The following is an 18,049-nucleotide window of genomic DNA, read 5'->3' as shown; positions in this document are numbered from 1 at the left end:
AAAATGTCCTTTTATTTATTTTTCCGATGCAAGTAAAAGGAAGATTGTTGGTCTAATCTTGAAAACAACAATTTTTGTATAGAAATATCGTAGGGCTTATTTTACATCACTCTTCTTTTGTTTCTTTATGTTAGGAATAATTCTTCTAGCTTTTTATTTTCTGACTAATGCATGTGCATCTTTATCTAATTTTGATGGCTGTGTTTAATCTTACTTGAATAAAAAAGCTAAATGTTACGCTAAGTAAAATAAATGACAAATAGTCCACCGTAAGGGCAGTGGAACTACACATTCCTCATGATCATCTACTGTACTGTCTTACAGCGCACATAAAAAGAAATGGCTTCTTGAATCTCAAATTATATGGTCAGGGCAGGATCATTAAACTAATGAAGTTGATAGAGCTTATGCTTCTCAGTTCTAAAGGGATGTAATTACCACTACTAATTGGACATTGTAGAAGCTCCCTTAGCAGATTTAATTTGATAAAAAATCAAGACTAAATGAACTGCTGACCCATACTCTATTCTTTTACAAAAGAGTAAAGCCATACAATTGTACCATAGGTCCCTGGTTAATTACCCACCAGCTATCTGCCATATTAGCAGAATCAAGGCCACGTTGGACTATTTGACTGTTTATAAATATCTGATATGACAACAGATGATAATGCCAAACAGCTACACCCATCAATCTTGATCATACATGCATTTGGCTTTAGATCAGGTGTCTCCAACCATTTCTGTAATAAGAGCTACTTATGTTCAATGAAAATCATACTAAGCTACATATGATTTTTCTTTGGTAATAGTGAGCAAGTCAGTCGAGATTACATTAGTGGCACCCCATGCATTAATACCAGCAGTGATCACCTTGGTGCTTAAGTCAGGATTACCAGCAGTAACGTGAAAAAGGGTTATCAATATGGAATGCCTCTACATGGTTAATATATAACGGTTATAGCTGCAATTATATTAATATTCACTGAAAAAACCATAGGTTATAGACCATATATAGTTAGGAATTAGCATTTAAAAAACCTTATTTTACTCACACAAAACCATTGAAATTCCATATATAGTTAGTTGCACTAACTATATATCGCGCACCCGCAATCCACTGCTGATCATGTCACATATTACATCATTCATGACATGGTCAGTGACATCACTGATGACATCACTGATGACATCTCAAATGACATCACTGATGACATCACTGATGACAACATCCAGTGACTGTATTTTTCTGTAAAGATAAAATATGTCTTGAGTGGATGTATAAGTGTCTGGATGAAGGATTTAGTAGGTGCATGACTGACTGTATGAGTGAGTGATTAAATGTGTCTCACTGAATGCATGGGTTAGTGACTAAACTGTCTTAATTTGTGCATCATTATGTCTGTTGTTCTGTAAACTGCTGCATGTGTTGATCATTAGCTATACGAGAGGCTATATGTGTTATTAATTGGTTGCCCAAGTATTTCTATGGGAGAATGAGTTTGTGTGGGGGTGGCTGGAAGGTGTGTGACTCTATGCATAGATGTGTGAGCAGTTTATTCACTAGGTGTATGAGTTCAAGAGTGCATGTGGAAACAGCTACATGGGCAGTTGACTGTGTGCATGAGTGTATTGATGAGTGAATGGATATCTCAATGCTACATGTCATAGTAAGTACATATGTAAAACACAGTACATGTGAGAGTTGGCATATATAAATAACTGTGCATGAGAGCCACTGAATGAGTGAGTGGTTGTATCGATCATTGTGAACTTGTATCAGGGATTGTATAAGAGAGTAAATATGTGTTAGTATATGTTTCAATAAGTAAGGTGTGTTTAACTGTATAGTTGAAGAAATGGAGGTGAGATTGTTTCTTTGCATGACTGACTGGGTGTGTGAGTAACTCCATGGATGAGTGGCAGTGTGTGAGTGTCTCTATGCACTGAGTGTATCTAAGGTTATATTAGAGTCTGAAGAGGTTTATCGTATTAGCACAAGAATGATGTCAAATGAGATGTCATCAGTGATGTCATCAGTGATGTCATTTGAGATGTCATCAGTGATGTCATCAGTGATGTCACTGACCATGTCATGAATAATGTAATATGTGACATGATCAGCAGTGGATTGCGGGTGCGCGATATATAGTTAGTGCAACTAACTATATATGGAATTTCAATGGTTTTGTGTGAGTAAAATAAGGTTTTTTAAATGCTAATTCCTAACTATATATGGTCTATAACCTATGGTTTTTTCAGTGAATTTTCAAGGTTTTGTAAATGCTAATTCCTAACTATATATGGTCTATAACCTATGGTTTTTTCAGTGAATTTTCAAGGTTTTGTAAATGCTAATTCCTAACTATATATGGTCCATAACCTATGGTTTTTTCTGTGAATTTCATTGGTTTTTTAACAGCTAATATCTGTAGCTGTAAAATGTATTCTTCTTTAAATCCAAAAATATATTTTATATGTTTATGAATAATTTTTTTTTTAAATATTTTTTTTTCTTCGTTCCCGCTTCGCAAATCGGGAAGCTTCCCGTTAGCTGACCTTGATGCCGCGAAATAGACCGCGAGCCGGTAAACGTTTCTTTACCGCAAGTGCCGCGTTACAAAACAACATCGTGACGCCTACCGTCCGCATGACGTTTCACGTTGTCGCGTGATACGTCATATGACGTACTACGTTAGCGAACTGGTACGCGAAGCGAGTCGCAAAGCGCAGGTTTCTGGAAGCAAACCGGGAGGCCCTGCAAAGCGCTTAACGTAAACACAGCAAGTCATGTGACTTGGTAATAACACTTTTCATTGGTTCATTTCACTTTTGGTTTCCTAATGATGTAAGACTAGGTCATATAATCTAAAATGAACACTTTTGATTGGTTGAGAACTCTTGTTTTTCCCAAATGATGAAAATCCCTCCTTCTTTCCTCACTCTGACTTTCATCATTGTGAGAGAAAGACCCTTTGTGATCACTGAGCAATGGCTTCTTTAGTAGCTTCAGCTGGTGCTTCCCCACCACCTCCACCACATCCAAGGAAGAGTGGACCACCTGCTCAAGTTATAATTCAACAAGAAGAAGAAGAAGAGGAACAGGAGGACGAGCACGAAGAGAGGCAGTTTTTGCCTGAGCAGCCCAGGACGTCTCACCGGAAAGAAAACTTCATTTGGCAATTTTTTTAAATTCCCAAAGGTCAGAAAAAAGTAAATGCAAGATACGTAACTTGCCTTATATGTCAAGATAGACTGTCCAGAGGGACCGACAAAAAATACAGTTTCGGAAACTACACAATGCATCGCCATATGACTAGGTGGCATCCTAACAACTACAGTGCTGCACAGTTTCGGAACGACCTAGATAATCTCCCTATTATGGCCAGAAGATCTGTTGTACCGGAAGTAACGGGACCAGAGGGCAGGGAGATGGTGCCAAATATACAAATGAGATTTGGTGATGTAAAACACATCTGCGCATTTTGCGATGGATTCATTTCCTACGGACAAAAAAGCATCACTCTGATCAACAGAGCTATTGACTATCATATGCAAGTTTGTCCGAAACGCCCAAAATAATAAATACTTCTTTTTTTTGTTTTGTTGCTCCTGTTGAGCCCTTTACAATGAATCGTTTTCATTGCCCCCTCCAAGAAAAACCCCAAAAAATATAAAACTGTTCCGAAAAATTCAAAAACAGTAAAAAAATGTTCAGAAAAATAAAAAAAAAAGTTCTTTTCAGAACTACCTCCCCGTTATTAAAAAATTGGTACAATATTTGGAACTGTGCCAACCTCTATTTCTCTTAGTTCGCTTCCCAGTTCGCTCGCCGGTACGCGAACCGGAAGCGAACCAAAAACAGTAAGTATAAGGGAAGGAAACAGACACTTATGTTAAAAGAAAGACAGCTATAGGGGAGTAAACTAGAGATACTATTACCCGTAATCCACTGCTGATGATGTCACATATTACATCATTCATGACATGCTCAGTGACATCATCAGCAGAGGATTGCAGGTTTTTTGGCAACATGCCTTATCCACGGTTTAATAACGCTGCCTTTTGCTTTATATAAGTTTTCAAATTGTATGAAATATATACCAATAGGTCGTTATGAACCTTTAGGTAGTGCTTTTCTTCATGAGGTCTGGTCGCTTCCATACACATACAGATGTTTCAAAGATGATCAAGAAGTTTATCTGAATGGAGAGGAATGCACTGAGACGCCAGATCATTCACTAATGTGTAGGCACATACAGTTACACGGTTCATGCAACAAACACCGACCAAATATGGCTTGCGTGTTGCAAGGCACGCCAGTTCCTGCTATCATCCCCACGTTCAAGTTGTTGGAAAATGGTAGTTATTTGATGCTCAATAATGAAGATTGTTCTGAGTTAATTAAAAGTATTCCTTTTATCGTAACAGTAAGTGAACGGGTTATTTGCTGCAGAAATGTTCTATTTCCTCCCACACATGAACATAGGGAGTTTTCAATCTGGCCACAAATACCAACCTTGGGACACGTTTCAACGGCATGGCAAGAATAAGAGCTCTTTTGTCTCAGAAAGAGGTGGCCTTGAGTTCGGCCCGTGAAACTTTCGTACTTCACATAGCGAACACCCGTACAGAGGTGCACACCCTTTTCAATTAAGATTTGCCTTTCAATTTCAGCAACATGTTTCCGACTATCTTTAACGCATCCTCCACAAAGTCCCTGGCGCACTTTTTTAAAGTTGTTACCAGTGGTCTCGTGACTTCATTTGAGAAAATCTTTGGAGTCATCCCTGCTTCCTTTCATTCTATTTTCTGCACTCTGGTTCGTGGATTGGCATTTTTACTTGCATTACCAGCGGACGCTCTTGTGCTTTTTTACATTTTTAAATATGGATGTCCCTCCTATGCAACCTCCCACCCTGCAGCTGCTGACACTGTTCCGCAATCGCATGCTAGAATATTATGGCACAATGCCGTTGGCGATATTAAGCACGGCATATGGATTATCTTTTCGATTCTCCTACTTCACCTGTGTCCAGCCTGTATTTCACTGCCTGACCTGTGATTTCGATTGGGCCATTGATTTGTGTCTCTGCGGACCGGTTTCTCCTGACGTCGACTTTAATCAGCTGATGACTCCTATCATTACTCACGAGTTGGTTTGTCCTGGCGAAAGGATTATGGCTGTGGCATTGATGCATGGACTACTTGGTCCCTGGAATTTACTGGCGGCAGCACAGTCTTTCTTGGAACAGAGCTTTCTTGAAAACCCACCGAGCTGTCCTCTGATGGTGATAGAGGATCCGGTGCTGGGAGAGCACGTATGTTCTTTTCCGCTTTTAAATTGGATGGCTGAACTGTTTTCGGATGAAGACGGTGACTTCCTATTGGAGGCTGTTGCAGCTTATTTTGCATACACAGTTATGTCATAGACCTTTTTCATGTTTGATATGCTGAGTACTAGCATTTCATTGACAATTCATTGACTTATTTGTCAAGTTTTTATTATTTACCTTGCCTATTGGCTCAAGACTCGATAAAGTACTTGGCTGTTTTATTTTTCTTTAGCATTAAATTTTCCTAGTTTTTAATGCTTTACCTTGCGGACCGTCCACATATAAACTTGCAATCTGCTCTCATGAGATGGCACTTCTATTATCTTATTCAGTTCGTTTCCGGATCATGAGGAGGTGTCATCTAGGTCCTGGATATCTTTACACCGTGTTAAGTTAGCATGGGCTCATTACCGGTTTAAACGCCATTTTTCCTTTTTTGCAACGTCTGCACACGACACTTAGTTGTTGCTTTAGCTTTCCACCTAGTAGTTCATCGTGGTTTACATGAGAATAATATGTTATTGGTCTACTATCTGCTTTACTTGTTAAACTATATCTGTACAGCGAGTGCTAAAGTTTCAAGAACAACACGATACAGAATTGTTATGAGGTCTGATCTCCACGACTTCATACTCATAACATAAGTGCAACTTCTGCCAATTCTGGGCATGAGGCGGGTTTTATATTGCTTTGCCGAACACACATACACAACAGTTGATGCGGTTCACATGAAGAGAGAGCTGGTGTATGCTGATGTGATTCCTTCAAATCTAAGACACTAAAGTATGGGCACGCCCTAAACCAACACAAAGAGACCTTCTTAGCAAATAATATAATATGTGTATTAGGGAGGGTGAGATATAAGCAGCCGCGGGCCGTGGAGGGAGTTACGATGGGGCAGGGAGGCGGGGAGGGGGAGAAGCAGGGTGGAGCCCTCTCTACCTTGCCCCTCCCCCTCCCCGCCTCCCTGCCCCACCGTAACTCCCTCCACGGCCCGCGGCTGCTTATAAGTGTTGCTAACTCTTATTCATTTACAGCATGTTAACATACTGTCACCATTCGCTTTTTATGTACTAGTAACTATGCTGGTAATTTTGCTACTGATAATATGTGTACTTGTATTCTCCACCCTGCTTCTCCCCCTCCCCGCCTCCCTGCCTCACCGTAACTCCCTCCACGGCCCGCGGCTGCTTATAAGTGTTGCTAACTCTTATTCATTTACAGCATGTTAACATACTATCACCATTCACTTTTTATGTACTAGTAACTATGCTGGTAATTTTGCTACTGATAATATGTGTACTTTTATTATCTAAGGTACTACGCCTGAGAAGACGGCATTAGTAAATAAACATTTCAAATACACATCTGTTCTTCTTAACTCCATGTTCTGGTTTCTAAGAAATCTATAACGACCGACTGTTCATGAGTTCCACGTATCCTGAGGTACTATAAGTTCATATTCTAGATTGTCTAAACATTGAGAGTTTGTTATATCCAATGTGACACTGTACCTAGCTTGCTAAGGAGTTTTTGATTACTAACGTGAGTTTTGGGACACCCTAATTCACCGAGGTTCCAATCCTCTGTCCACAGTTCTGTGTGAGAACAGAAACCCTGCGACAGGGGCACCCCCGACCCTTGCTGGAGCTTCATCACACTTGCGATACAACTCCAGCAATGCATTCGCCGAGGTTCCAATCCTCTGTCCACAGTTCTGTGTGAGAACAGAAACCCTGCGACAGGGGCACCCCCGACCCTTGCTGGAGCTTCATCACACTTGCGATACAACTCCAGCAATACGCCACCTTTACGGCACAGATACATCACGCATCTGTGCTGTTTTTGCCCCATGATGCGCCGCATTGTAAATGCAGCACACCATAGGTGACGGAACAGCGGCACAGAATGACTAACACATCCCTGGTGATGCGCCAGTCATCATAAATGTATCCCTATGCTTCTTATCTTGTTAGAGATGAACCGCCATATGTATCATCAAAGTTTTTTGCATTTCCTAAATAGCGAACTTTAAGGAATAAATAGCGATTCTTTACCATTCCTAGTTTGCGATGAGCTATTTGCTAATTAGCCGAATGTAGCCCAATGAAGCCCAATGTAGCCCAATGTAGCCCAAAGATGGCCGCCAGACACACAAAAAAACAAATGTAGCCCAAATATCAGCCAGATGTAGCCCAACTATAGCCCAGTGACAGAATGACCAATCATCTTCGCAAACCTCCGTTACGCGAAGCGGAGCGCTGTTACAGATATATATCTTTTTTTGAACGTTAATTTCTCAAAATCCACTGGAGCACATATATTGAGACCTAGCAAAGGCACATCGGGCTACCAGTCCCTAATATTTTGCCAAGTTTCGTGCAAATCCATTCAGCCGTTCGATTATTATTATTATTATTTTTTTTTGCCCCGCGGGGCCCTTTTAAAACCTCCACATCAAACCTAGGGGGTCAGCGAGGATCTACTATGCCCCCCTATAGTTATTTCCCCCTTTGTTTTGACCTCCTCTTGTCTCTCGATCCTACCGAGAGACAAGATGGCGGCCGCTACGGACTGTTTGGAATGTTGACAGACGCCGGAGAACCAATCAGCTTCGCTTCACAAAGCTCCGTTGCGCGAAAAGTCCGCGAACCAGAGCGCTGCCCGGTCCGCTGTTACAGATATATATCTTTTTTTAAACGTTAATTTCTCAAAATCCACTGGAGCACATATATTGAGACCTACAAAAGGCACATCGGGCTACCAGTCCCTACAATTTTGCCAAGTTTCGTGCAAATCCATTCAGCCGTTCGGGCTAAAAGTGAGGCCAACCGCCCTATGGAAATTAACATGGGAAAAACGCGTTTTGGGACCCCCCTTTTTTCTCGGCCCCCCCTTGACGAACCCCCCCAAAATTTTCAGGGGCTGCTCAGAAACAAAATGTGCCATTTTCCTGAAAATTTCAGCCAATTCCGTCCACAAACGCCAAAGTTATTAGACATAGAATTTTCAAAAAACCCATAGAGAAAAAATCCTAACTATATATACCTACTGGCGACCGCCAGTAGGTAATAATAATATCAGTAATAATTCTCCTCAATGTCTCATGATTTATCATTCAGATATAAGCTTTAAATATATTAAATAAGCACATTTCTTCAAAGAACAGGGTATGAGTACCGAAAATACGCACATTTTTGTCTCAAATACACCCTGTTCAATTTTGGGATTCATTTATTTATTCAAACAAGCAAAAGCTTGAAATTTAGTAGGCTGGGCTGCACACAGGAGAGCTACTCACAGGTAGCCGGAGTGCCACTAGTAGCTCACGAGCTACTAGTAGGAGATACCTGTTTTAGAGGACCTACTGCAACACATATCAAAGTCTCCTTGTCTGTAGAGTTGATTCACTAAGATTTGTAATGCTGGATTATTTTTGTAAAGGTCTCTTAATGTCTCCAACTCTTAGCACTAAGCGTGGTCTGTTTTATGGTAGTTTGCTGAATGGCAATTCCTCTTGCTGATGTTCATGTTTTTCTGGTCTCGTATTTCTCTTAACTGGTCTTCCTGTCATAGACCCCACACACTTGACTGTGTCTCCCTCAACACGCATCCTCATTCATTTCTTTGGCCTAGAGTGAATGGGCCCATTTCCTAATGTCCTTGTCTCTCTGTCTCGGTGTATGTACCTCCCTACCACATTGTCTGTGCCTCTGTGTGCTAGTGTTTTCATGTCTTGGTGTCCTTGTCCAGTGTGAATGTCTCCTGGCTGCAGTTCAAAAGTCTCCTGTTCCAGTGTGCCTCTCCCTTTGTCTCAATGTCAGTGTCAAGCTTCACCTCTGATCCTGTCTTCTTCCCCTTTGTACCTATCTCCAAGTACTGTTGTCCGCGTCTCTGTCAGTATCCTAGCCTTCTTGTTGCAGTGCATGTACCACCCTTGTTCTAGTGCCTATCTCTTCTAGCCCAAGAGTCCTTGCTTCCCTGTCCCAGTGCTGTTTTTGCCACACTCCCTGAAAGTGTGTGCCGCCCAAGCCTATGTATCAGGGTTTCCATGTTTTGCTGTTTTTGTCACCCTATCCCCATTCATCCCCTGTCACAATGTTTGTGATGCCCTATCTTTACTCAGGGCCTGATTTAGATCTCGGCAGACGGGTTACCCCGTCACAGCGGTGATGGATATCCGGCCAGTGCAAAATATAAATCCCATAGGATTCAATGGGATTTATATTTTGGCGGACAGTATATCTGTCACCGTTGTGAAGGAGTAGCAGGTCCGCCGTAATTTAAATCAGGTCCTCTGCCCCAGTCTCTCAGCTATATTACACGTGCTGATTTAAACTGCATTCCATGCACACATGGACGGTTGCACATGGATCAGAAATACGAGTTTATTGTTAATTGCTGATTCCCCACAATTTTTCCCAGGCAGATTTCACCAGAAGAAGTTTTTCAAAATGTATCAGGGGAAAATGGCTGACCAAAACGGTGAACTGTGCGGTACAGTCAACAGCAATTGTACATGTTAAGCCTCAATCAGCCAGGTGCAACTTTAATAGGAGGTAATTGCTGATCTTAGTAAATACCCCATATCAGGTATGAGTAGTTGCCAGGTATGTTAATTAGCACTCAAATTACTCGGACACTCATAATGAGGGCCTCTTTTTTCCTTTCCAAGTGTGTGTGTATATATTTGTCTCCCAGTTCTAGTCTCTGAGCCCTCCTGTCTCTGTGATCAATGCCTTCCTGTCCTACTTCCCATGTCTCCCTGCCCTGCTGTCTGTGTCTACAGGTTCTGGAGCTCTTGTTGCTCTTTGTCTGTGTTCACTGCCCCAGGTTCTGTGCCTTCCTGTCCCCTTGTCTGTGTCTCCCAGCCGCATCATCCATCTTAATCTGTTCCAGTGTTTATGTATCATGTCCCTTAGATGATATCTCCCAGTATTAGAGTTCATGACTTCCTATGTCCCTGCCCCAGAGTCCATGAATTGCTGTCCCAGTGCATGTGTCATTATTTGATCCAGTGTCTAATTACTTCTGGCCTTGTCTATGCCTCCAAGTTCCAACATCTGTGCTCCCCAGTTTCAATGTCCTTGTCACTGTTTTGGGATATTCATGTCCTGAGGCCCTAAGAAAGAATCCTGAATGCTAACAATATTTTGTAAAAGTTAGACCCAATGATAGATCTGCAGGTCTTATTTCCCTCTCTGCAGATAAATGCTAAAGATGATGATGGGGTTATTGCGGGGAGCTGGAAGAATGAGTACACCGCTGGAGTAGCGCCATCTGCGTGGACCGGTAGCGTGGACATACTGTTGGAGTATCGCAGTTCAGGAATGCCAGTACGATATGGGCAGTGTTGGGTTTTCGCTGGTGTCTTCAATACTTGTAAGCATTGGCTTTCTCCATAATTATTTTCATGTTTTTCAAAGTATTGTTTGCCCTACACTTCAAAACTGAGATACTTAAATGGCCTTCATAAATGGGCAAATGAACAACCCTCTTCCTTCCGTTCCCTCTATCCCTCCAACTATTATGGGCTAAGGGTTAGAGTTGGGTTTGGATAATCGATAGGGGAAAGCAAGGGTATGATTAAAGGTTAGTGTAAAGGCGAGATTTAAAATAAGATCTAAAATTGGCTTGGTGGAGAGGTAAAAGTCAAAGTGACTGTACGCGATGTGTCCAGGTTATGTCAGTGGCGTAGCAAAGGGGGGGACAGTCCGCCCCGGCGGCACAAGTTTTGGAGGCGGTGGCTCCCCCACGCTCTTACATGAGTTTGCAGCAGGGGCAGAAAACGGAAAAATAATGACCACCACCCCCTCTCTTCAGCACGGCACCGCAGGCGGCAAAGGCACGGCCCGCCACGGGTGGCAAAGTGCCTAACTACGTTGCTGGTTTATGTTATATGTTAGGGGCAGGGTTGTGGTTTAGGGTGAAACTCATGGATGAGGTAAGCATTAGAGGGTTAGGATTAAGTGGAATAGCCATATGTTATTAGGTTAAGGTTTATTTTATTTTTTTAAAGGCAGATATGGTAAAATATACTTTTTATAACTACATTTTTAAAATTCAAATATATGTTTGCCAGCGACTTTTTGTCACAATTTTTACCACTACGTTTTAAATGCCTTTTTATTGAGATTTTTAGCATATAATCAAAAGCCTTACGACTTTAAGCTTCCTAACCTATTGACTGCAGTTAGTGACATTATAAACTTGTGAAAAGCCCCGCCTTCATTCATAAGCAATTTACCTGTATTTTTCATTGTGCCCTCCAGAGAAATATCATGCCCGAACCATGCCATACTATCAGCGTTCCTTTGTTCACCTGTTTAACACTTAGGGCCCGATTACAATGAGGCTCGAAAAGCCTCTGACCGCAGGTCAGAGGCTTTACGAGCCTCATCGTGGTTTCATTTCCAACCTCCGCATTACAATGCATGCGGTGGAAACTGAAACTGGCGGGTCATTCTGGCTAGATTCTGATGGGTTCAAGGAGCCCGTCGGGTAGTCGGAGACCAGCACGTAATCCCAATGGACGGCGTTTCCACAGTTGGGATTACGATGCTTGGGTTTGGACAGTCTTTTCATGTCGGGCTTTCAGACATGGAAAGTCTGTCGGAAAGCGAGTTTGGGGGCCCCTAGTAGCAGCCACCGATTTGGGGCTGAGGTGGTACCTCGCAGTTAATCCCTGCACCGCATGGCCAGTCGTGTGTGCTGCCGAGCTGGGGGCTAATTTCTCTGTGGTGGGGGCTCATTTCGTTGATGGGGACCTGCGTGCGCATTGAAATAAAAAAAGCAAAACTAATTTCGTTTTTCACACGCAGGTCCCTATCAACGAAAACAGCCCCCAGCTCGGCAGCACACACAACTGCCCGGTAGCCAGTCCGGCCCTGCGCGTGGCAGGCACCCTGAGGTGGCTGCCTCGCGGTGCAGGGATAAACAGAATCTCACATTTCTCTATGGGAGTTTGTGCAATGCCCAGTTTATGGCCACAGCACAAGTTCCCATAGAGAAATGGGAGTATGCAACCACACCATGTGCGGTCACACTGCAATTGTGGTGTTGGGACTGCCGACTAGAGGTCGGTCGGTGGGTACCGAGCCCGCGACGGTGTCAGTCGGAGGCAACTCCAACTGACTTCGTAATCAGGCCCTTAATGACTTGTTTTCCTCTAGGAATAAGAATAATTATATCATTTTCTGTATTTCAATCTGTCCTGTAACTTCCTCTTCCCAGTTTTCATTACTGCCTTCCTTTACCTAACTCTATCTTTGGTTTGATTTGATTTTGTAGAGATTGACAGTTCAGCAAGAAGGTACCATAGACAGCCATCCAAAGCTAAAACCTAACTGTCAAGCCACCTGAAAAAAAGTTGTCTATATAGCATAAAGCCAGGTTTTAAATGCTTTCCTGAAAGGCGACAACTGTGGGTTAGCCCTCAGGCTTTGCGGAAGAGAGGTCCAGAGTCTAATTGCAGCAGTTGAGAAAAGCTCTATCTCCCTCATTTCTTCTTTCGAGTCCTAGGCACAGTAAGCAGGTTTCGATGATTGATGTAGGTGTAAGGTGTAGGTTTCGGTCTTAATATGGACAACAACTAAATAGGATATTTTCATTTAGTCACCAGTCTTTACATGAGCCCTACCTCCCATCATTTGAGATTCTTACCGTATTTAGAGTTAAAAATACACACCTTGAGTTTCTCTTCCAGCAAAAGTTAATCCAAAGCTATAGTAGGCTTTAATTAAATTTGTTTCTTCTATGAAGGTATTTCTCTGCATATTTGAACTGTTAAATGATGAGCATGGAAATAGCTTCTTTATTGATGGGCAGATATTCTTCAATACACTTTTCTTACCAGACATAATAGTACTTTCTGAAACCTTACAAACGGCATATGAGATGAGGTGGCAATCAACATGATAAAAAAGAAAGTAATTTTAATACCTAACTGCAAAACAACAACCATGCAGATTTCTTGAAATCCCACAATTTTGTCAAGTGCCATAAATATCTTGATGTGATGTTATCCCTTTAAAATAAATCTGCTGTCATAGTGAAAATGGTGTAGTAGCAGCCTCCTCCTCCATTAAGTCACAGAGGTTCACCTTCTTGGGAATTTTGATAAGGTGACCATACTCAAATGTAAGGTGTTTTGATATTTGAATATTTATTATACAGCTTCCGTTGTTTCTATCAAAAGTGCTGTTCAGAACAGAGCATACAATACATAAGGGCATCAGCAGTTTGGTTGGGTCCATTTAGTGGTGGTGATGAGCCATGATGGATGATACAAAACGAATAACATTCCATATGAGGAGAATATTGAATTGCACATACATTGTAAAGGGGACTTGAAGTTGTTCACGTTGGATTGGTTGAGTAAAATCTGGGCTCAGGATCTTTGGTTCTCAATAAGGCTTAGATTTGAGATGGAGAAGGTACATTCTGAGTGTATAGCTTTCACACTCAAACCCAATGTGCCTCCTTTGAAGTGAGAAGGGCCAGTACTCCCCTAGTGCTGGTTTAGCTGTTTTGGTGTGGCTGTTCTCCAATATTAAATTATTGATACCAGGCACCCACCCGGTGCCCAGAAAACCCCTACATAGTTTATCACTATTTCACAAATATTCTTCATCTAGAAAACAATTTAGGGGATTATTCAGAATATCCACCAAAAACAGTGGGTGTAAAGTCTGCCCTGTTTAGCGTGTATACCTACTTATACACCACAGCTAAGGTGTAAGGGACAGCAGCCAATTTTTAGTGCATATCTTGAATCTGCTAAACTCTAATTAATCCCTTCAATTTTATTTTCCTGCATCTGCATTGTTCCATCCCAGACCAACACGTTTAGTTAGGTCTGTTATGGCCCTTTCTCAGGGCGTTAGGGGTACTTAGTTTTATTTTATCTATAATGCCTTTTACTGCTGCCTTTGTCACCTCTCGAGTCACTGTATTAAAAGGACACTATTAAATCAACTAGCACTATTGCTATCATCTTTATTGCCTTGTTACTTAAAATATGTTAATTAGTAAACAAAAACAAATGTTCTCAGCATTATCATCTGACAGCATTTTCTATAGCTCGTGTCTCCTCTTCTTACCTTGGTTTATGTCTTTCACACTGTATTTTAGAGTTAAGACTACGTTTTCACCCCTTTATTCACTACAGATATTGTTCGCTCAATATGTTCATTTTCAAAAGTGAATCAAATGTAATCCAAGTATAACTACAAATCATAATCATATTCACCATATAGAGTTACGCAGACAGCATTGATATTCATCCTATGATAGTGAGCAAAAAGTAAACCCACCTGCAGTTTTGTTCTGCTCTTTCATAAGTGTCTATCTTGTTAAACAAACATTGTATTAGAAAAAATGCCACAATTTAGGCTACTGTTCTCCTGCACCCATTCCTGACAGTTCACTGCCAGATGTCAAGATTAGATCAGGGATGTGTCAAACTCATGGTAATAAAAAGATTGCTGAAATTGGTTTATTTTTATTTTGAAAGACTTTTCAGCATTTGAGAGACCTGGCATTTGAGCAGATCCTGAAGTGTGCAAGGCACCATGTTGGAGCTTTCAAAACCTTTATGAATCAACATCATATTATCAACAATTTAACTTTTCAAGGAGGATACCATTGATTCTGGACAAGCTTTGGCAACTTTCTGAAGTATTAGAGTCTCTTGCCAGACTTAGCTGGTTATTAGTTGTGATCTGAGCATCAATAGAGGATTGCAATTTAATCTCTGTAATTTGTGTATGAATGGAATGCACCTCCCCAGCCTCAGAACTGGTCTACAGCATTTGCTATTTCAATTTCATCTTCAAGAACCTCATGTTGTCGGTGGTTCTGTCACTAAAAACATCACCTACACTCCTACACACAGCGCCAGCTTAGCTGTAGAAGGCCTACCATAGCCCATACATCAGCATCATCACCCATATGGAAGGCTGTGTTTCTAATACGAAATATAGGTTTTCCCTTTATTAAACATATTTTTAAATGTTTTTCTTGTATTAAAATTATTTAAAGGTTCAAATAGTGGAGAGGGGAGGAAAGCATAGTTATAAGGTAAGCATGATACCATACATTGTGTTGTCTATCTGTTGTGATGTGACCTTTGATGTTTCCTGGCACAATAAATGTGCCTTCAGGGTCTCATTCATTGGAAAAACATTTAAGTGTAACCCCCTAGTTGAGGACGTTTCTATAGTGCATGCCGGGCTTGATATCTGATAATGAGGTCTCCTTTATACTACTATGTCACTAAACCAGGTTTCCTTCAACTATACATGGGTTAGAGGCTTCCTGTTGTAACTTATTCTTTCAGAAAAAATCACCAGTCATTACAGTGGTAATATCCATATGGTTTATTGTAATAGCATCGATTCAGGAGTCTCAAAGTATTTTCTTTCATAATTACAAAAACTCTAGAACTGTTCTGACTGTCTCTTGGTCAAATTGAAACACTATGACCATATCACACTAGTGCCAAAGTCCCTCCTCTGGGTCCTGATAAAAGGTCACGCGATGCAACCTCCTTATTTGTCCACAGAACTCTACATGACATTTCAACTGGAAACTAACTCACACGTTAATTCCTTACAACCCACCTAGAAAATGAAGGTAGTATGCGCTAGGTCTGCTGTTGCAAAGCTCCTGGTTAACGTCAGAATCTGTGTCCCTACAGTATCCTTGCCAGAATCCTGTGGCCAGATTTTTCACACCTAATCCACCAACAAGCCTTCAAATATCAGAACATAGGGGTCTGATTTAGAGTTTGGCAGACAAGTTACTCTTTCACGATGTGATGGACACATTACAAGTGCCAAGCAGTATAATGTACTTGTAATAAGGTGGACAGGATATCTATCATATTTGTGACAGAGTACGTGAACACCAAAATTGTAATCAGACCCAGAGGTCAGGTCTTGGAATTTCAGGGCCCTACATTCTGGAATGCTTTGCACATATGTCTCGCAGCACAACCTAGCTCCCGCCACTTCAGTAGAATCCTGAAAACTGAGCATTTAACTGATGTCTTGTCACACCAAGGAGAGTGACAGAGGAATGGCGGATAGGGAAATGCTTCTAGCATCTGACTTGATGCAAACTCCTACGGTTAGGGTGTCCTTTACTCTTTACCTTTGCAAACCAGACTCTTCCCAGCACTATGGACTGTCTATCAAGCTAAACATGGTGCTGCACAAACAAACAAATAGATACATTCACCGATAATGTCAATTGGAGATTGATCTGCATAAATACCAACTCTGGTGCTGGTCTGGGCTAGGTTTTTGCTCCACTGCCCTCCACTGACTCCTAATCTGAATCAGCTTTACAGGCCAATATGTGCAGCATATTATGAAAGCGACTGTTTGACATAAATATAGCAGTGGTTTTTTTTGGCATGCCATTTATTCTGAAGTCTGTCTTTTATCCCTTATCACAAACCCATTGTAGTACAATTGCTTTTTTTGATAGCCTTTGGTTAATGAAACTGATTTACACAGTAAAACAGCAAGATCCCCAGACTGTTACTATCTACTGTTCTTGCTTTTTTTGCAAACTTTGTGAAAATCTAATTTTCTTACAAGCCCACTTGATTAGAACACAGACATTGTGTGTAGGCATTTTCGGTGCCCCTAGAGAAATTATTAATGCCTGCATACAAGCATTTAACCTTGGCCTTGGATCTGAAATGCATAATAAAGGAGTGAAACATTAACTATAAAATGTGGGAGTAGAAGGCAATAAAAAGGTAATTTTCCAAACTTGCATTAACATTGCAAAAGTTCTATTTTTATGTGTACCACATTAAAATATAATACAAATTAGACTTGTCTCGTGCAACTCTCTCTTTTTTAAATTGTTTTAAGACCAACACAAAAAGAATACTTAGCATGTGGTTTCAATATCAATGTGGTTTGACGCATTGAGCCTCAGAACACATTTTACCATCTGCTCAGAATAACAATATTTCTATTAGCTATGTTGTAATGCCCAGGAAGAGGGAGGGTTACAAGAAGTAATCCCTCTCAGTCTCGTTAGATCTGAAAAACAGCAGTGCGTATTTTTCCCTGCCCACAATTCTCAGCACCAGTCCATTGGCCTATGTGGTTGAAAGGTGTCGGGTGTAAAATGGCTGTGTGGTGTATGCCCATGAGAGTTTCAGGTGTGGGGAGTCGTTTCTGGCCACATCCCTTTCGATGGATGATACCCTCTGGAATGTCCCATGGATGCCAGCAACCCTCTGAGAGGACAATTGGTGACCCTTGCACACACGCAGTGACAAGATTCAGACCTGCAAAATGGAGTCTGTTTCTTTAAGACCAGTCTAGATTTTGAACTAGCAGTGGAAAGGGAGTGACCCTATTTTCATATGGGACTCCTATGGGAAGATGGGCTTGCTGGCAGGCCTTCCTCACGTAACCAGTGGAAGCTTCCATTAGGAGTCCACACTCATTGCTTCAAGCCAGCGTGTAATGCACACAGTGATAGTTTTCACCTGAAGCTAGCCCCTGCTATCACTCAACTTAATGCGGCCAATTACATCATTAAACAAATGTAGACCTTTATGCTGCAGTGCATGGTGGGAATACAGTCGACAATCATCCTCGTTCCAGAATGTTTCAAAACGTTGATTTGTTCTTTTGCACAAATCATTAAAAATATCTTGTTAAATGATACTTTCGTCCTGACGGT

General features: G+C 41.3%; 1 protein-coding gene across 1 annotated transcript in view; it reads left to right on the top strand.

Annotated features, from left to right (window-relative positions):
- F13A1 (coagulation factor XIII A chain) overlaps positions 1–18,049 on the top strand; it is a 485,935-nt gene that overhangs the window by 188,740 nt on the left and 279,146 nt on the right. Inside the window, exon 7 of the mRNA XM_078688057.1 lies at positions 10,543–10,717. Coding sequence (XP_078544183.1) covers positions 10,543–10,717 — 175 coding nt within the window. The remainder of the gene's footprint in view (positions 1–10,542; positions 10,718–18,049) is intronic.

The sequence above is a fragment of the Lissotriton helveticus genome, chromosome 4_1, assembly GCF_964261635.1.
Source record: "Lissotriton helveticus chromosome 4_1, aLisHel1.1, whole genome shotgun sequence".
Classification (NCBI taxonomy): Eukaryota; Metazoa; Chordata; class Amphibia; order Caudata; family Salamandridae; genus Lissotriton; species Lissotriton helveticus.
The sequence above is the reverse complement of the archived record's forward strand: the minus strand, read 5'-3'. Positions and strand labels throughout refer to the sequence as shown.